General features: G+C 36.8%; 2 protein-coding genes and 1 long non-coding RNA gene across 9 annotated transcripts in view; 2 read left to right on the top strand and 1 right to left on the bottom strand.

Moving 5' to 3' along the window:
- Nucleotides 1-21,014, top strand: part of LOC117142934 (protein bunched, class 1/class 3/D/E isoforms) — a 90,160-nt gene that overhangs the window by 43,730 nt on the left and 25,416 nt on the right. The window contains exon 1 of one of the 5 annotated variants that reach the window (XM_033307276.1): nucleotides 10,770-10,945. The exons of 3 other annotated variants lie outside the window; for them this stretch is intronic. In XM_033307276.1, coding sequence (XP_033163167.1) covers nucleotides 10,785-10,945 — 161 coding nt within the window. In that variant the 5' untranslated portion in view covers nucleotides 10,770-10,784. Of the gene's footprint in view, nucleotides 1-10,769; nucleotides 10,946-19,139; nucleotides 20,158-21,014 lie in introns of those variants that run through there. One more of the 5 variants, XM_033307284.1, reaches the window with a different exon arrangement.
- Nucleotides 5,345-6,226, top strand: LOC117142966 (membrane-associated progesterone receptor component 1). The gene has a single exon (XM_033307307.1). The coding sequence runs from the start codon at nucleotides 5,432-5,434 to the stop codon at nucleotides 6,089-6,091; it is 660 nt and encodes a 219-aa protein (XP_033163198.1). The 5' UTR covers nucleotides 5,345-5,431; the 3' UTR covers nucleotides 6,092-6,226.
- Nucleotides 9,967-10,891, bottom strand: LOC117142970. Of its 3 annotated transcripts, none has more exons than XR_004459589.1 (3): nucleotides 10,805-10,851; nucleotides 10,186-10,297; nucleotides 9,967-10,124 (listed from the first exon to the last, which is right to left on the bottom strand). It is a non-coding gene; the product is annotated as an uncharacterized LOC117142970 (long non-coding RNA). The 3 variants fall into 3 exon arrangements; XR_004459588.1 differs by having other exon boundaries at nucleotides 9,968-10,124; nucleotides 10,186-10,322; nucleotides 10,805-10,891; XR_004459587.1 differs by lacking the exon at nucleotides 10,805-10,851 and adding an exon at nucleotides 10,355-10,669 and having other exon boundaries at nucleotides 9,968-10,124; nucleotides 10,186-10,322.

Here is a 21,014-nt window from a genome sequence, read left to right as displayed (position 1 = left end):
TTTAAACAGCTTAACATCATCGCCGGCTAGTGTACGTCATATATATCGAGAGATAGAACATCTGGTTCATTTAATCGACGTTTGCCTATTAAGCGGATCGCATTTGTGCATCTCTTCTGCTTTTTTTTCGATTTCCAGTAAATGAATCTTGATGAACTGAGCTGGCTTTGTTCGGTTCTAGCCGGTATTTTTATCGGTTTTTGAGAGACTTTGATGATTGAATTAAATATTGTTGGTTTTTTTTATGTATTTATTGATTTATAAATCAATTAAATTGAAGTATCGTTAAAGGAATTAAGCGATGAATTACTTTTACGGAACCTAATTGACCGCAAACTTGAATGAACCTTCGAGAAAAGATAATTTAAACTGATCCTAAAAAAGCATTTTAATTTTAATTTCGCTGACATAATTAGCTGACCAAGGGCGTTAAATCACTGTGTCATAGTAAAACCGTTAAAAAAATTGTCCAAAGGGCATACTTAAAATTAAACTACTTTTTTGTTAGTACTACCAAAATCCCTGGTCATATCAGCGTATCGTGAACTTTTTTATATCCCGCCCATTAAAATGGAAATTTATGGCCCGAATGCAATGGTATTTTGTAGATGCGCAGCCCTCGGACTTCTGAAATGCAGCTTACGTGATGAAATCGTTTTGGAAATGTTGGCGTCCTTGGCAGCGTTTGGCGCCAATTGTCAGTCGCTCAACTGCAGCTGAACGGCAACTGGAGATGCCATAAAGTCAAGCGAAGTTGGGGGAAACAATAAAATGTTATCATAAAAATCCAGGGGTGAATGGTGGGGCAGCAGAACAGCAGAACATCGCGAAGCATCCGCCACGACCCACATTTGCAACCCACACAATGAATGCAAGCACTTTATGCTGCTGTATCTGTGCGAATGTATCTGAGGCAGCTGCTGATTGTGGGCTGTATCTGTGTGTGCGCCAGCATCTGTATCTGCATATGTATTTGTATCTGTATCTGTGCGAAGCAGTTGCTAACTAAACTAAACTCAAATAACAACATGTTCAGGTTTCGTATTTTTCTGTTGGCCCATTCACAGGCAGATAGAAAGAGGAGGCGAGAGCAGACCACCCACCACCCCTCGATTGCTCCACATGGCGCAGTTTCCAGGTCAAGGTCAGGCCTGCTGGTGTGCATCTGTGTGTGTGTGCCTTTGTGGCAAAAACGATTGCGTTATGTTTTTTTATTTTCTCTTATTTCGAAAGCAAGTAATGCGCTTTTGGAAAGTTGACGAGTCCTTCGCCCGATCCTTGCTTCTTTTTTTGTTTTCACTGCCATAGCTCAATGAGGCGTACACACACACACACAGTCACTAGTAGACCCCCACACACAGATACTTTGCATAATTCCATTACACACTGCGTGAGTTGAGCTGAAATACGCATAACGATACCAAAAGTCGGGGTGATGGAGGCTAGAAAGGGAGATTTCGACTCCTTGCGGACATTGTTTTAGAATGTGCATAAATTTCACGCTTAAATGATTTTTATTGAACGCTTGGCAGAACTACGATTTTAATTTAAGAGAGTATTTATTGAAATGGGAAATTTATTCGCACCAATATCGAACTGAATTTTAAATATCTATTCATATCAAACTAGTTTACAACCCAAAAAGTAAAAATTTCTAACAATATATCAAATGTATCGTTGGGAATATCAAAATGTTTTCAAAGTAGGGTTAATAACGGCTAAGCAAGCCATTTGGATATCCGTAGCTCTAAAAAATATCCAAATTTTTCAACGTAAAATGACTGTTCTTAAATTCTAACATTCATCCACATTTACTGTGTGCAATGATTACCTCGTCTTGTGCCTAATAAACTAGGCATCCCATCACATTACTTCCGCGGATTCCATCTAATGTATATCAAAGCCCACTGGCCCCGGCACGTGTTCAACTAAACAAGAAAAGATCCTTGGCAAGCATCCATTCGTCCATTGTGTTGAGTAGCTCTGAAATGATGCCCTTACAATGGGACTCGAGACATTAGACATGCAGTTCATTTACGAACAGAGATTTTATTTTCTTGTTTCGCGCTGTGTTTGGTGTTGAGTTGGGTTCCATTATGAAAACGTTTTCAAGGCGAAATGGTTTTGTGTTGTTTCATGCTGGGCGCCGTGTGTCAGTTTCAATTGAGTGTAGTGTGGGGGTTTTGTGAACGAGAATGTGAATGAGTTCGTTCTTTGGCATAGCATCTCAAGGTTTTCCACCAAACTCTTTGCATGAATATTACTTGGCATGCTGGCGCCCCAAACCCGACCGACCCCTTCATACCTTCGAGGGCTTAGAAGTGTGGACCCTTGACAAAAAAAAGTACTTGTACTGCCGCTTTGGTACGTGACTGGTCCGCTGGTTGGTTGGTTGGTTGGTTGTGTGGGCGGCAGAGGGAAGTCAAAGTCAGGGTCGAGTAACATCATCGTTAGGGCCCGCCACTTGACAATATTAAAAAGCAAAACATATGATACCCCAAAAAAAATGTATATAAATAATTCTGCCGAGTACATATTACCTGCTAACCTTGGTGCCCTCGGTTCGAGTGATTAAAAATGCTAATTAATGTGTGTAGCACATCAATTGTTACATTTTTTTCGGGGTTGGTGGGCTCATGTAATGCCCCTCTGGGGAGGCATCTCTCGTGCCTTATTATTGCTGAAATGTCTGTGCTTTTTGCTTATCGTATCTTAAACAAGTTGCTGCACAGTTGTTGACACACAAGTGCCTCCAGACGGAGCTGTCATATTTCTAGCCGAACTGTCAACTAGCTGTCAACAGGCGCCATTTGTTGCGGGCTGCTGGATAAAATGGGAAACCAGCGACGACCCAGTGCTCGACTAACTTGTGCTCCAGAGACATATTACATTTTTGTAGCACTTGACAGGCGGTCGAAGCAATTTCTATGGCGGTGGCACACTATTCATTTGAAAGCAAGCACTTCCTTGGAATGGGAAGATCACATTTCCAGCATTATTTATTTATTCCTGTCATAGCTAGTGAAATACATTACTTTTAATTTGTCTACAACTTTCAGCATAGACATGGAAATCTTTACAGTTTACAAATTATGCACCAAAACCAAATATGCAGATTTTTTTTAGAAAGATTTGTAATTTTTTACACACCATTAATGTTAATTTTTTAATCCGACTGAGATACTCATTTTAAACCCTACTAAGCCAATAATTTAGCAAAATATAAAATTATTGAGGAAAAGTACTTGTTGCATTGAAAATTAAATTCATTCATCGAAAATGATATGATATTTATACAAAAATCCTGTACCAAAAACATTGGGTAACCTAGTTTGTGTTACTGCATCTCGCATGCTCTTTCATCCGCTTCTCATGTGTGTTATGTAAGCGTTGTTGTTCATCTCCCCATTTGTACGTGTGTGTTTTTTTTGTGCGAGGCATGCAACAAAATGCCTTGTGGCATGTCAGAGCTCTGTGAATGTTAATTAAATACTTTACTTTTAATGAAGACACATACAACAACAACACCCACACCATCGCCACAACACACACCACACAAAATGGAAGCTGAAACAGAAATTGATAAAAATTGGCAAAGTTTCAAATGAAAGCAAAATACAATTTGCCAATTGCTTTTGTGATTTGAATTTAAATTTTTTCTTTTTGTTTCAAGTCAGTTTTTGTATAACTATTGGAGAAAACCTGAAATTTAAGAATAAATTCTATGACATTAAATTAGAATATTACACTATTTCTAATTAATAATTTTGAATTGGTATGCAGATACTGTTTAAAGCCTTTGCAATGGTTATTTGCCAAACGTTAGACTTTTGTATTTCAATTTTATGGTCAATTTCATTTAAATTATATACGAATTTGGCCCAAAGCAAGACAATGCGGTGCGCTACTAAACAGCACAACTAACTTAGATCAAACAACAACGATAACTGCTAAACGACAGAACAACAACAGTTGCATGAACATAAGCGTTGCCAGCATGGCGGCAACAGTAGCAACAAAATGGCGACATTAGCCAACAAAATGGCTGCCAATATGGCGACGACCAGCAGCAGCAGCAGCAACAACAACATCGGCGGCAGCGAGTCCACGCTGCAGCAACAACAAATGCTACACCACCAACAGCAACAACAGCAGCAAGCACAATCCAATCTCATAATGCCCGCTGCAGTTATACAGCCCGAATATTTACTCAATAATGATCGCGGCTTATTTAAGGTTTATTGTTTTATCAAAGATTTCATCGGGTAAGTAAATAAGAAGCGATAGGTTGTGAAACACAAGACAAGTTTCTCTAGAAAATTGAATTTTTTCGCTTAGTTCAAAGTTATATTTAACTATGGTAAATTTACCATACATATATGATATATATCTTTTTTAATTAAATGCCAATTAAAGAACTAAAATGACCACATAATTTAAAAAATAATGATATTTGATTGCATTCATTTGGGATACACAGTGAAAAAGAATTGACAATTATTAAAGCAAAATATTATGAGTACATATTTTTAAATTTTTAATTATCTGCATTGAAACAGAAAAAAATTATTAAACGCATTTTAATTAACACTTCTTCAGTAGCTTAAACAAAACACAAAAATATTTAGGTTTCATTTTATTGAAAAAATGTTGTTAACACCTTTTAACAACATAAAAAGTCAGACATTTCTGTAATTAATACAAAGACCTATGTATACAAATACTGATTAGCACCCTTCCATTAAGAGTTTATAATTTTTTAGGCATATTTTGGTATTTCTCTTTTTTTTTTTTTGCAACACACCACCCTGTATCAGAAATATTGTTTTAAACTTTTTTTTGTTTTGTATGCCGGCGCTTATCGTTTTTCGTGGCACACACACTTGTGCAGGCAAGTGTTTGCGCCTTTATTTGTTCATATAATTCATATTTAATCAACTGATAATATAAGAAAACTGTTCAACCTGCTTTTGTGCTGACTGCCCGACTCGGTGGCTCTGCTCCAATTTCTGTGCTCCTGATACACTTGCTGACATTATCACCTGCCCTGGCACCGCGAATGATATGGCTGCGAGTATTCGTTTGTTTGATAACAGCCAGCCATTTGATATTTTCGAAGGCAGCGGAGTAAAAAAGAAAATAAACTTCAGCTATCGCTCCGAGGTATTGACAGATAAAAAAATACAAATATAGAAGGGCGAATAAGAGCTAGATTGGGCCTATTTTTCAATAACAATTTTCAAATTTATTTTTCAAATGATGCCAATCTATGAGTTTAAAAGGTTTTCTTGCTCACACCAGTACTTGACAATACCATTTCGAATGAAACCTAGTTAGCATTGAGAATTATTTCTAAATACTAGTTCAGTCAGATACAAAATTCGAATTACAATTATTATAACTTTGGCTAAAACAGATACAAAAATTTATTATGGATGAGGAGTTAAGTGCTTTTGGCTTTACGGTCAACATTGTGTTGACAGTCCTTGCGTCCGTTTTGGTATATTTGTACGCCTATTGGCATCATTGGGTAAATAAGGAAGAAAATGAACTGACTGTTTCGAAATTGCTGGCCACCAAGCTACCCGATTTGCCGCCAATCAAATTGAACCTGGATCAGTTGTTGGGATTCGATGGGACACGAAGTGATGGCAGAATACTGGTGGCGCTCAGGGGAAAGATCTACGATGTATCCAGTGATTTCGAGGAATTCGGCTTAACCGGAACCCTATCTCATGTAGCTGGCAGGGATTTTACGAACTATCTCAATTCGATTATGGACATGCACAACTCGGAGATAAACTATGTGGATCGTTGGGAATCCATACTGGAAACGAATTATTCGTGTGTGGGTGAAGTCATCGATGAGCAGGGCAATCCTCTTATGGGAAAATTGGAAAATCATAATGCTGATGTAGTCGAGGAAACTGAGAAAGACATGATGGAACCCATCAAAGCTAACGAAAAGTCAATAAAGACACTTAATGAGGTTTTAAATGCCGAAACATTGTCATCGGATAACAAATCGGAGAAATGTTTAGAAGAACCCAATGCCGAAATCCTTATCCATGCAGAAATTTCCGATTGTTAGAAATGAAAATTCAAATTTTGCTATAACAAAATTAAATGGATCAAAATTAAACAGGGACAATCAAAATGTAATCATGATAATCAAGCTATCGTAGTTTTAATAAACATATAATTTGCAGTTTTATAACAGATTAAATGGGACCGTTTTAAATTGCCTTTTTTTAATTGTTTAACACGCAAACTTAGCTAGCAATACATGCTAAATCAAATAGTTTGTACTTATAAGTTCAGAAATTTCTATATTCAATTACAATTTGTCACGTTACGTTTGATGTTTTGTTAGCCCACATTTAATTATTCATTAAATTTCTAAGAAATCGCAGTGGAAACCTCTTCAACTATTTTCTAAGATACTTGACGTTAAGTGCCAAATTAGGCAAAGCGTTTCAATTAAAAGGCGTAACGTATTCCGTATTTGACTCATCCTCATGCTGTCCACCTGCCAACAGGCTGACAAAAGAATATTCTGAGTCGAGAAAAGGGCGATAGACTTGTGTGCTTATATCTTAGCCATCAACACCCACTCGGTTGGTGGCACACATCGTGCAGTTTTTGCCAAAATTGGCCAACCGCGCGAAAATTGATGCCATTCTCCCTTTTCATTTTCTTGTTGGCCAACAAATTGCACTCGTGTGACGTCTTTTGGCAGGAAGCTAGCTCTTTAAAATTGCTGAAATTTATTTTTACCGATACCCATGCACTTAATTTGTTGCTATACCTGATTACGACAATTAATTAAATCATTTTTTTTCTCATTTTGCTTTATATTATTTTCGTCTTCATTTTCTTCGACTTAAGACGACGACCTTTTGCGTCGTTTTCGAATGGAAAGCTCTTTCAATCATTTAAAAATTAATTATTTGCCTAGGCATAAGCACTTGAAATTGATTGGAATTGGATTTCACCTAATTAATTGATGTTTATTTTTGCATTTTCGTTTCAGGTAAGCGTGTTTTTATTTCAACCCACCGAAAAAGTCAGTAAGTTAAACGGGGTGGGATAACTTTTAGTAAGGGGTTAATTAGGCAGAGAAAAGATTATATATCACAATCATAACAGTAAATCAGTATATCTTACAGTACCACAATAATTTTTCTTAGTTAAAATAAAAACCTTATCTTTCTCAAATCTTGGAGTGTTGAAACACTTTCGAAAATACTTCCTTCCCGTTTCCAAAATCATCTCATATTGCCTAACGTTGAGTAATGCCCTATATATAGAATATGACTAAACAATACCGAATATGCCGGGCTTATCGCTCGACCATATAGATTATCAGCGGTGCGATAAGGGTTTCCTTGATGAGAACGTTCAACTGACAGCTGCCCAGTCCCAATGACTTTCAAGCAACTGCAATTAAACGCCAATTAGACATGTGTACGACTGTTTGCACTTATATATATACACATTAATATAGATAGATATAGATGGGTTGGTAAACGATGGCGTCGCACAAAATATATACCAAGCATAAATTCGCTTTAGCTGCAAACTATTTTTGCCTCGACGCTTTAACGTTTGCTCAACTCTAATGAGCCAATAAATTCACATTACGTATACGCGCAGGTGGCCAGCTGCTGTAATTTGCTTAAATCAGAAAGCAAAACTGTATCGTTTGCATTTTCCTTTGCGTCGCTTTTCTCTGACTTTTCTTTCACTCAGGCGCGCACTGTTTGTTGGCTATAAATTTCACGCTAACTCGTCACTTGTCGCAACCTATTTCCTCTAATTTTCTTGCTCTCTCCTGCAATTTGCAGCATGGGTTATGAAATCTTATTCCTTCCCCTATTCATAATTTGCCATGAAATCGGTCTTTACAGAACATTCGATAAGTCATTTGAACATGTGCCCAGATATTTCTTATTTGCATTTGACTTTTCGCATTTCCATATTTATTTGTTTAGAGTTGGTTAGTCGAGTGGCTTATAATCAAAGTGCACACGCTTTTCCTGTCAGTTGATAAAAATTGTTTGTTTTGTCTGACGTCAGTGATTAATTCTTATATTAAAGTGGTTGGAAAGTATCTATTAGTATAGTCATCTAGATACATTCATTGAGTATCGTTTCTTAAACTCATTTTGCATCCTTTTTAAAATTTGAAATTTGTGATCTTTTAAATTGGCGGTTACTTCAATGCAAATTGAATGTTATCAGTTCTATTTTCTTTTTATTCGCAAAGCGTTTTTTTAAATGATTTTGGGCTTGTCTTCCTTATCAGAATCATTTACATATGGGCTTTATATTCTTGAAACCAACACAGACTTTAAATTTTAAGACACATTAAGACCCAGTTATTGACTGGCTGATAATGTTTTGGCACGATAAAGTTGTTTCAAAGGCGGCGAATCTTGAGAAAACATATTAATTTACACTACAAAAAAATGTTTTCAGAAGTGGCAATTATTGGTGATAAGTTATACCTTTAGCTGAGGATAAAACATATTTTTTAATTATCATAAAAATAGAATTGTTGAAAGCTAAATGTATATATTCTTGTAGTAAGCAAGTGATTAGCACATGGATTTCAATTTAATTGAATTTAATAAAAGCAGCTTCTCAGTGTTTTTTATTTCCTAGCTCGATCCCTCTAAGAAACTTCCACCCAGCTCCTCTTCTTCCATTTGATTCCCCACTTTTTCTCCACCCCCACCTATCACTCAATGCTAATTATCAGACGGTGATTAGATAGAGTTATATTTGATAAGGGGCACACGACGGTTCTCCGATGTAATCTACTTTGTTTTTTTCGCCTGTCGAGTATGGTGTTTTTTTGCCCCTTATCGTTCATCGGTGCTCCAAAGAAAAAAGTGAAATAAAATATAAAAAATAGCTTCGGCTCCGGTCGTGTGTGTAAATTTTGTTTCTCGCCTATTATTCGGCGCTTTCGTCGCCGTCGTCTTCCCAAACTAAAGAGCGAAGAAACGCAGAAAAAATGTATTTTTGAAAATAATTTTATTGCCAGCGTTGAGCGCAGCCACCACTGTCGACGTCGCTGCCGCCTTTTTGGTTTCATTTTTTTTGGTTCGTGTTCCCCGCTGGTCGTTTTTGGATATTGTGTAAAATTCAGTTTTTGGTTCGAATTCAGTAAACAAAAACTTGTCGCCGGCGTGAGACGCAAACGCGAGCAACAAAGGTTGTTCACCAACAACAAGTTACAACCGAAGATCAACGAAAGAGTAAAGACCGAATAGTATTTGTTTAAACAATTTGCTATAGTTTAAGAAGCAGCTCTGCCCTCCATCCGTTCCGCGTTGCTCTGTCTGTCTGTCTGTCGCTATTTGTATCTTACGGATACGCGTCGAGTGATGATGACGCGCGTTAATTGTTGCCGCTGTTCTTTTTCGTTGTCGATTTCGATGTCGATGGCTCGGTACCCTGACCTTGTTACTGACTGATTGTGAATTCTTTTGCTTATTTATTTACCGAATCGCGCTGGGATTTCTATATACTTACAGTTGAGATACAAATCTATCTATCTATCTATGTAGTTGGCAATCGCACGCACAATTTGTCTAAATCGAATTCGTCTAAAAATAAGCCGCGAGCGAAAACAAAATGAGGGAAAACGGCAAAAACAAATTGTGGAATAAATTTTGGGTGGTTCAAGAGTTTTGCCTTACATTCGGTTTTCTTGGTGGGAGATCGCTTAATTTGTTTTCACATTCGAATGGAGCCAGAAATGGTCCGGAAAAAGTCCAAATATATTGTACAAAAAGTGGAAGAATTTCAAAATCTTAATTTGCAAGTGTGGTGGCCAAGAGAAGTTGAAATACAAATGCAATTATATTTTTGTTGAATTATATATAATATATAATTTGATATTCAGTGAAAATTGATTCGAATTACAGAACACACAAATGCATTTACATAAGTTAAAAAAATTTTAATTATAAATACTCAGCAGAATCACGTTTTGCCATTTTGTACACAAATTCCTCGACTATCATGGCGCTCCTCTGCTAGGCAAACACTAAATTTGTCTGCAATTTCAACTTTGTATCTTTCGAGTGCTCGTGTGCGGCTGCTGTGCGTATCTTAATAGATAAATTTAATTGGTTAATATTTATTTTTAGTCAAGACTTGATTAATTGCCACCCGAGAGGAGTTCCATCGTCGCTCCTCCGCTCGGTTCGGGGAATTCTCCAAACGCCGTGTTCCCTCATATTAGTTTTTGCTATTTGGCACGCGCTACCAGTTCCAGACAGCGCTTAACAATTTATCAGAGAGAAATACTGAAATATATATATAATAAAATTATAAATACAATTGGCCAATGTATCGGGAGCCGTTGGTCGTGTGTTTGTCCAAGTTGAAGTGCATGTTTCTCTCGGTTTTTTCTCTCTCTCGGTCGCGAGAAAAATAAAATTAATGCAAAATTCGAAAATTCAAAGCAATTTTTGTTTTTAGTTGTCGTTCGACCGGCTACACAATTCGTTTGCTGTTTCTCTTTACCGCGCCCCATTGAATAAATATCCAATATTTCAGAGCGTTTTTATATAACAGCAGAAAATCAACAATATTAACCGAAAGGGTCAAATATACCAAACAAGTTGTCCAAGGCGCTAATTTATTAGCCCAAAAATAAATAAACGCAAAGTGAAAAAGTAAATATTTACGGGGATAGCCAGCCCATAAATTGTACTAAAAAAAAATCCCACTTGAAATTAATAAGTGAGCTTAAAAAGTGTGTGAAAATGCTCAAATATCCGCGTACCACATCGTCCACTTCATCGGGTTACTTCGATGATGATGAGGCCATGATGAATCCCTATCAAACGCCTCCGGCATCGCCGCAATCCGTGCCCCAGTATCTGCAGCGTCACATGGTGCGAATGTTCAGCACTGAAGTTGATAAGTAAGTCGTCCTCGATCGGGCATCAATTTTATATATAACCTTCTTTGATAAAGTCCCCTGGGATTTCCTAATGGGAAGGGAAAAGTACTTGACTCACTTAGATAAAGTGGGTGTTTATTCAGGATCAAGTAAGAAGTGTAAAAACCTTGAAAGACCTTCGATAAAGCACAAATTCCCAACCAACCACAATTAAAATTTGAAATTAAAATCGCAGGTCTAATGTGTTATGAGATTTATGCCTTAGGCAATGTATTTCTAGTTGTTCCATACCCTAAGGCTTATAAATATGCATAAGAAGCGCTCAAGAATCAGTTATTTATAGTGACTGATTTTAAATGGTCGCATTATAGTGCAGTTCATGTTCTTCTTATAACTAGTAAAGTCGCAATTTCTCTCATTTAAAAGCAAAATAGTGCCCATTTTATTTTATATTATTAGTACAAAACAATTTTGTAAACCATTTGCATAATCAATTTCCATAAGTGCAAACGCGACTGACTTTAAATGAACTAAAACAGCAGCGAAAATGCTTAAAATGCAAAAATAGAGGTTTATTAAAAAGCTTAACTTGAATAATTGCACAAAAATCGATGCACAATAAAAGCGGTAGCAACAGAATCGCTGCATTTTATATAACCGCCCTCTGCTGATTTCAAATATATAAACATATATATATATAGGTATATATGTGCTATACCTTATGCACTTTCGATTCTTCCCTTTGTGTGTGAATGTGGGAGTCTTTTGTTTATTTATTTTAACAGCCACGCGCGCACATGTGCCATGTCCCACCCAGTCCACAGTTCTCATTTTCATTTTCTTTTTGTTTTATTTATTTTTTAAAACAGAGAAGTGTACTTGTTTGACCGTTTATCGCATTTATCGCTCATTGCATTTCTAATTGCATATTGCAAAAAGCGCTTATACACTGCACCTACATATAACGTTGTTAATTGTTTTGTTCTCAACGGATGTCACATTATTTTGATGGTCTATGGATTTATATAGTTAAGTTAATAATTTAATTTAAAAGTGCATATTCAAGTCCAGTGTAAGTTGTGTTTATACATATACAAGTACGCAAGTTAGTAATTAACAAAAATCTATTAAGATGATTAATAGATTATATGCGATTTTTTCATATATGCATTCATACTTAAGCATGACGTCAGGACCAATATTTCTAGCTGTTTCAGCAATTGTTTATAATTAATGTCATTACAACCGTTGACTTTCGACCGATTCTGACGCAAATTTACGCCAGTACTTTTCTTTATTCCTTTGTGTTGCTGCCTTTAGAATAGATGTATTATCTCTATAAGGAAACCTTGATGATAATGGATCAGAAGCTACTAATTAGCTCAAGGCAATTTCATCCTTGGTTAAGTTGTCATTGTCATTTAATCGGAAATATTAAAAGTATCAATGATATACTATTAAATAGATAATGCATCCAAAGCGAGATAAACTTTTCTTTCAATTTTTGTATTAAGCTTGCTCTATTTTTCTTACTTTTTTGTAAACGATTTTTGTTGTCTACGAAACACAAAGTAATTTTCAATATCTACAGGCAAATGATTATTAGACTTCTAATTTGGTGAACCCCTTTCTTCGTTCCTCGCACGAAATTTCATATCTGTCTGCTGTTGTTTTACCTTCGTGTGATACCTTTCTGAGTTTCCCCCTCTCAAGTTTTTTTTTTGATTAACGCCCACAACTGAACAACAATGAGTAGTAATTAGGCGAAACTTTTCTGGGCTGTTGTTCTTTTTTTTTTATCAATGAACTGCCTTGAACTCCTCGCATAAGCACAAAAATATCAACAAAAAGCTTTCAGAAATCTTGAAAAGCCCAGACAGACGAACTAAGAACTTCAACTACAATAATAACAGGTGGAAAAGGGCTTGTGCCACGCCCACTACAAAGCAACTAGCACGGCAAGAAATAAGGGAAAGAAGTATATTTGTGTCAACGACTGAAAAGGTAAATGCACTTCAAAAGGTCGTGTGCGACCTTTGACCTTTTCGTGCCCAGCAGCGCTTATAACTGCGAATACCCACTACCTATATATATGTATGCAGAAAACGCGTTGGGGACGGAAGAGTTTTTCAAGTGGAAAAGCGGCGTGAAAGCGGCGGCACATGTTCTTTGTTGCGGGAAAAGCTGCTAATCGTTCGAATCGTTGCTCCAGCTTATCGAAAGGAATCGACAACAACTTATTTATATCGCGATTATCGATTGGATCTATTATTAAGTATGCGTTGGTATAAATTGGGTATAATTTATACAAGCATGCCAGTAAATTTGGTTACTACTTTAGTCGATCGAACCAAGCAATACGCAAATAGAGATTATACAACAAGCTTGACATTGTCTTAATGTCAACTCATGATAAATGAAACGAAATGCAAAACAGTATGCAACAATTAATCTTTCGTACCTTCTACTATAAACGTGTGAACACCGACGACTTTCCCCGCAAATTCATTTCAGGCGGTGAATGAATAATGTTCAATAAATTTTCGCTTAACGTGAACACAAAATGTGAACAACAAGAGGGCGAAGCAAAAAAAAAAGAAAGGAATATAAACAGCAAAATGTTAGCGAAATATAAACAATAACAGCGGGGGAGGCATAAATCTTCGATTCCAAACGATGGACCAGAAGGGCGATGAAAATGTTGATTTCAAGGTGAAAGAGGCGCCACAGAATCGACTTGCCACAGAGCCATCTGTTCTTCTCGGTCGAAGTGAAGCCAACCTGAAAAGAAAAAATAACTTAATAATATTACACATGCTGCGATGAAAACAGGAACTTTCAAGGTCAAGAGCTGTAAAAATACAGCTTTTAAACCAAACATATTAAAGGATAGATTTTTCCAACATTAATTATCCAATGAAATAGATTTTCATTTAGGTGTTTTCCAGTTTTTTTTTTATTTTCTTTTCCTTTTTATTGTAGTAGGAGATGAAGAAGTAAAAACTATTTTCCTCACATGTTTTGCCCATAATTTTCTCTACTATATTTACACCTTTGGCTATATGCAAGCATATGTGCATATAACGCACATTCAAATTATATTGACCATGAAAAGTGTTTTCGCTTGGGCGCTGAATTTTCTTCAGGTGTTCAATCGCTAAAAAGTTATTTACCCCGTATGTGTGAAATGGAATTTTGTTTTCGCCAAAACAGTTCGTGCTTTTCCGAAATTAATGTTGGAAAATTGTGTGCCAAAATATGCGAAAACTCATTGAGGGATTTCTTTAAGCATGAAACAATTACACTAGCTTACAAAATTCAGGAGTTACTCCTGAAATAAAAGTTTGCCGAAATCCCATTGTAATCGGTATAATGAGATTAATTTTTAAATTAGCATTTAAACAGGAACCAAGCATACAATTTCTTATGTAAATAATTAATTGAAATCTCTATTTCCAGTAATATCGATAACGATTAATAGTAGAAAAGGTTATATGTACATTCGGTGGGTGGTTTCATATCTAAAAACTGGTTTTTTCTCTTGGGTAACAAAGACTACTTATTCCCACTTACTTTATGGCTTAGACGAGACTGTGGAAAGAGGAATTGCACAGACTTAGAATTGATAATTCGCTGTCCATAATCGCTTCTAGCGGCGGCATTATCATCATGGGTCGCAACTTAAGATTGATTTGATTGCAAAAACACGTTTCCAATTCCATATATACTCCTCGCCACTTACACGATTAGCACGTGAAACATGAATGATAGTCGTCTATAGGCGGTCGAGCGATAGTGCTATATAGTAAGTAAGTAAGTAAGTAAGTGCTGCCTGTAATACGTGTCTTTCCTGTCGATTTGTTTGCCCGGCTGCGGTTAGATTACGTTCGCCAGCGAGAGACGTAAATAGTAGGTTGATTTAATAATGCTAAAATGTTTGCCACGAACTCATGTCTCAGCGATGATGCGAGTGTCTAATATATATGTATTCCACTGCCGCCAGGCTGTCTCAGTTGTAAATCGAAAATCAATCCACTTATGGAGGTGCGACCACAACCTTGCAACCTTGATTAGTTTAAGCCAACTTGATTCACACTGAATTCAATGAGTTGTCCTCTGCGCTTTTTCCCGCCACTTTTTGACGTCACTTTAGTTTTCTTTGCCCATCGCAAACCGATCGTATTTTGACTGTAAATATTTCCACTTTTCGTCTTTCGACTGGCCCCTTTTTGGCATTTCGTTGATTTTATGACTCAATTAAAAGATAAATACGCAAAGTGCAAACATTTCAATGTTCAGTGAAGGCAGCCGACAAACGAACACATGACGTCAACCATCAAACAAACAAATTGTTGAGAGATTTATGAATACTTCGAGTGTCTATATTTGAATAGATCTAGGCAAACACGCACTTTTCAAAGATGAAAGCGAAAGAGTTGTGCCCAATGTGACATTTGCTCCTAGTGAGTGTCATTAAACTGTATGATGGATAATTACGGAATTGGAAATGCTCGATGTTGTTGAAAGATCTATAAGCATTTTATTACGGAAATTAAAAGACTTCTAGTGGACTTAAAAAAAAAATTTTAAAAAGGCATCCATGGATAAATGTTTTATATTATATATGAACCTTATTTGGTCTCATTTTTTTGTACGTGTAGCAAAAGAATATTAATTTGACTGATAAATTTCATGTACAATATTTATTTCTACGATGCATCCTGATCTTGCTACTTGCCTTTGTGTTCCTGTGTGAGTAACATCTTTATTTATCTTTTAAATTTACGACTCTCGACTGCGTCAGCAGTGCGTGAGTGAAAGGCAAAAGTCGCCAGCAAGTTAACCTTAACATTTACTTGCCACTTTATTTAAAAAAAGTGTATATTTAAATTTTGGCCGCAGATTTGCATACAAATTCAATTAAAACGCGTGACGGAATTTCGTAAGCGAAATTTTCCCAAGGCAATTGGGGGAAACAATTATTTGATGAAAACAGCTAAAAGCGAAATTCAAAAATGAATGTAAAAGGCACATAAAACCTTATTCATTGATTAACACATATTAATGAAGCTAAATGTCAATTTGAGCTTAATTTTCTTCTTTAGCCGACCCAATGTCAGGGAAAATTTTTGTACATTTATTAATGGCACTCCATTCGAATTAATGTTGGATTGACATGTCAAGTGGAAATTAGAGAGGAAGCATTCGAGTGGCTAATCAGTGTTCAAATGGCTTTTCTTGTTGTGCGTTTAACACTCACCACCCACCACCACACAGTCGCAGTAACGGAGGTCAAAGGTTGAACTTGACGTGAGTTCGCCTTTCGCTTTTCAACGGTCTTGGGTTGAGGGGCAGGTTTTCACCGGGTCAGAGGTGCAGGCGCCACCTAATGACTTGCAGCCTGGCATTAAATTGCCGTTGCCTGGAAAACTCTGAAAATGAAAGTAACAAAAAAAACCCCAAGTCGAGCTCACGATTTTGAATGCACAAAACCACAAACAAAGTGGTTGAGCGAATCTGGAAATACCCTATTATTTTGTGCAAGATATTTTTATAAGTAAAGAAAATATTAAAATAGAGTTTTCTTTTGGTTGTAGTATTATTATAATTATTATATTAATTTAACCAGGGTAATCATATATATAGTTCACTTTAAGTAAAGCAAATTTTATATATATACTAGAGACTTTTTAGAGTTCTTACATTTCGCAGCTTTTTGGGATTTAGATAAATGCTAAATACTAAATAACTAGATATACTCTGTAAGAAAGGGTATGCAAAGATGCACCCAAGACGTTGCAGCCTCATGCCCGACGATTAAATGTTGTTATGTCTCCTGGGTTGTTCGTTTGTTGTTCGTTGGTTGTTGGGTTGTCTTGGGTTTCATAACAACAACAACAACAAGACAATGCCTGGAAATATCCATCTATCTTATTGTTGGTTTGCCTCAACGGCCGCCGCACTGTTCACAGCTATTAGACACTGTTTTATGTTACACAATTGTTGCTTTTGCTGCTTGCTGGCCAAGCGAAATCCGGCTGGCAACATAATGTTGCCAACTGGCCGATCTATTGGACTTATCACCGCTTATTGCCTCGGCCGTTGCTAATTGCCGGGGCGTGGCACGATCGACACAACGATGTTGTTTTGTGCGAAAAATCAACAGGCGGACCAGCTGTTTATACCACCCAATAAAATCACACTCTAAAATAACACTCATTAACAAGGAGGTTCCAGTATTATATTTTACATTTTATTTTTTTATACATTTTATGTTTTCTCGCTGGGGCTTGGCACACGTTCGCCTTTGTCAGCTATGAATACCAAATATCGCCTTTGTTGACATTTATTTGCACTTTTTGCAGCTGGCAAGAAAACAATTTGCACAAATAATTTGCATATTTTCGAGATTTATATTTATTGTGGTTTCCATTGGGGTGGAAAACAGCTTTTGTTCAGGGCAAATATTGAGGTTACGGAAATCAAGGTAAATGGTATCAATTCAGGTCAGCAGAGGCAAAGAAATGGCCACAATTTAAGTGTAAAATGTATTTTAACAATAATTTATGCTATTTTTGTCCCTTTCATTGTTTAATTTTCCAGCGCAATCTTTACGCACGTTTCTTTTTCATTTCTCTGCCACATTTTCATTGCGTGACCAACAAAACTTTTCTCCAACAATTTCGATACGATTTCGTAATGGCTTAGTTTCGGGGTGTTGCAAAAGTCGTAAAGTTAGAAAAGGCAAGAAAATGTTGTGAAATTGCGGAAGGGTAAATAGTCTTAATGCGTGAACAGCCGGAAATAGACATGTTTGGGTGTCCATGTGGAAAATAAAATTAAGTTTAATTACACCCAGATACACATTTATTAATGATTTTTCTCTTTTCCTTTGCAGGTGAGTTTTATTGAATAAACGTTGTTATGGTAAATTATGTCGCAGAGGGTAAGCTTTAAAGGAAAACCAGAATTATTTGGAAAAAGTAATGCAAAGTATTGGTAAGAAGGTCCAGGCCAATGTATCTTTCGGATAAGTATAAACATACATCTTTGATGGGTTTATCGACAGAGCCCCGCCCACAAACCCATTAACCAAAACAAAATCAGCTGATTTCGAACGTCATAACCCATACAATATATTTAATATTCCACAATGCAACAGCGTGGGAAAACCGTGAAATGCGTATGGGAAATCTACAGTTAGCACACGGGTTATTGAGCCTTCAACGTGGCAACTTGTCATAGTCAAGTGGCATAGAGAGTCACTTGCTGTCCCTTTCTGTCGCTGATGCTGCTGCTGCATCGCTTCACTGGATTTCAAAAGTTCTTTTGCCGTTACAGCAAACAGTCTCTCTTCGGCATTCGCTCTCTGCTGACAAAGCCGCATTTGTATGGTTTCGCTCTCTGTGTCTGAAATTCAGCTAAAAAGCTTTTAAAAAAGCAGCCATGTTGCTTTTTTATCGTCCATGTGTGTGTGGGTGCTTGTCTGTTGGTATCTTACTCTCTCTCTCTCCTCTTATAAATTCACTGATTGGAAAGATTCGTTCCTCTGTTTTTTTTCGGGCTTCCACAACCTTTTTTCAATGTTTATATGGCTTGTTTGTTTATTTGTCATGCATTTTTGTTTGCCTTTAACACGGCATGGCATTGCATATTGCATTCCGTTGCCGTCGAGAAAAAGGGTTCCGTAATAAAGATCGCAGACAATGTGTACAGTGAAGCCTTTGTGCAACGATTTCATGTTGCTTCTAGTTCGGTTGGCAACCAAAGCAAGCCAATCATCATTTTTAGTCATATTTTTATTCTATAGCTGGACTACCAAAATACTGATGTGTCAGTTAAAGAAAAATTTGATTATATAGTGCACATGAACACGACTTAAATAAACGTTACAAGCATAGCACAATCCCTATGACGCTTATTTTTATATTTACGAGGTGTTTAGTGATTTTTATTGCAAGCTCCACTTTACCTGCCAAGCTTTGCTTTGTTGTGCTCTCAGTGGCTTTGCATTTGTGCAAAAACAACAGCTTAGTAAAACTCCCTCTCTCTCTCTCTGGGCTTCTCTTCCACCAACTTGGAAACTTCAAAAAGCCACCACCGAAAAGCTGTTGTAACCATTGTTGTTGTTGCTGCTGCTGCACGTTCAGCTCTCTTTTCGGCTCTCGCATGGCAGCGGATTGACTGCGAAGCGCAGCAGCGACGTCAACATTTTCAGTTATGCTGAGGAGCTCTTTCCATTCAAACACGAAAATCGCCTAGAAGTCAAAACTTCGAGTCGCTTTTGTCGCTTGGCCTTTTATTTTATTTCGTTGCTCAATTGTTGTTAATTAATTGTGTGAAAATTACCTATTTTTATCTGTGCGCCTGTGTTGCAATTCGTGTAAAAGAGAGAGGGAGAGTGGAAAATAGACAAAGCGAAATTGTTTTAACCGAAAAAGAACAAAAGCTGGGCGAAATTGTTTACACCAGCAGTCTAAACAATTCGCAAAAGTTCGCCAGACACTGAATATCAAAATCCAGAGAAAAGGAAAAACGGCGAAAAACGTCTCGCGCGCATTTTTAACTTTTTCACTCAGTGAGTGAGGAGTCCAGGAGAAAGCAGAGAGCGTGAGAGAGGGAGTTGCTGAATAACGAAAGCATTCAGCAAAAGAGAGAACCACTCTTTCGATTTATATCGCTCTCTGAGCACACAACTAAAAGAGCTCCCCAGTTCGTTGTTTTTGTTTGTTCGGTGTGTTAAGTTAAAACATTAAAAAGGCCTACATAACTCGAACACCAAAAATACATGTGTGAATGCAAGTGAAACTCATTAAAAGGGAAGCTGGTAAAAAGAGAACCGAAATAACTGTTTGCACTGAAACCAGTGTTCGTGCTCTCCCAACTGTTTGTGTGTATATCTAATATCTAATAAGAACAAGCAGCTGGGACCTCCCCAAACAAATTTGTCAAATTAAACAATCGTGAAAAAATAAAATCCTAAGCAATTTTTAAACATATCGCTACTGAGCATTTAAAGTATAAAGTTCTTACAACTTTAAATAAGAACTACGGTAGAGAAAGAAGTCGTATTTAATTATCGTAATATCGATAATGAAAGCTGAAACCGGCAGCAATAATAATAATACCACAGTCGTCAATATGGATTTCGATATGTATCCAAGTATTTCGGGCAAGCAACAGGATCCCGTTCGCGAAGTCGTTATGAAATATATCGATTACTTTCTGCCAGAGTGAGTATGCGATAGTTATCTTGATGTAAAAGATACAGCGAGCATTTAAAAACCCGAAGTATATTATAAATTTAGTATATAAAATATAAATAAAGACGACAATTAACGAATTTGTTAAAAATAGACTGTGGGAAAACAAGCATTGGTTAGATAAGACGGGGTTATTGTCCAAGCTGATAGCAACCTGGCAAGAGGTCATTCCGAGAGAAAAAAGTAGGGAAAAAACAGTAGCTCTTTGTTATGCACCTGTTGACAAACGCTATTATCTCTGAGATAAAAGTGTTTCTCTAAGCTGCCGCCAGCTGGAACACTTTACGAATCTGTTTATATGGGTTGCTTGCTATTTTTGTTCAGATCCGAGATACTGCTTTGCTGACAGATTAAAGTTCTTATAATAAACTAGAACACCTAGGTTATCTTTATGGATACTTTAAAGTGTGTAAGAATTAACTATTCTAAATTTATTTTAAACCGTTTAGACAAAATGATCCCCAAAATAAATGGTATTACATAGGCATCATTACTTGGTGTTATATAATCTGAAAATGTTTATATATCATCGTCGGATGATTGACAAACCAACTGCTGACTAATTTCAGATGTCTCCAGTGTCTGTTTATAGTAAACTGTCAAATTGGCATCTAATTTAAGCAAATTTTTGTGAACTACTGCTCGGACAAGGAAAACAAAACTTCAGACATCTAAGCGAACGACAATTGAGCAGGTGTCTATAAATAAATAGCGAAAATGTGTACTTCCGACCCGCAATCGATGTGATTCTCTGCTTAGGAAACCAATTAGCGAGTCCCAGACATCATGAAGTTCCATAATGGGCCCTATATTATATCCCGTGCATG

This window comes from Drosophila mauritiana, chromosome 2L, assembly GCF_004382145.1.
Source record: "Drosophila mauritiana strain mau12 chromosome 2L, ASM438214v1, whole genome shotgun sequence".
Taxonomy (NCBI): domain Eukaryota; kingdom Metazoa; phylum Arthropoda; class Insecta; order Diptera; family Drosophilidae; genus Drosophila; species Drosophila mauritiana.
This window is presented reverse-complemented; position numbering and strand designations above follow the sequence as displayed.

Coding starts and splice junctions, on each gene's coding strand:
- LOC117142966 (XM_033307307.1), top strand. CDS start 5,432: ATGGATGAGGAGTTAAGTGCTTTTGGCTTTACGGTCAACATTGTGTTG.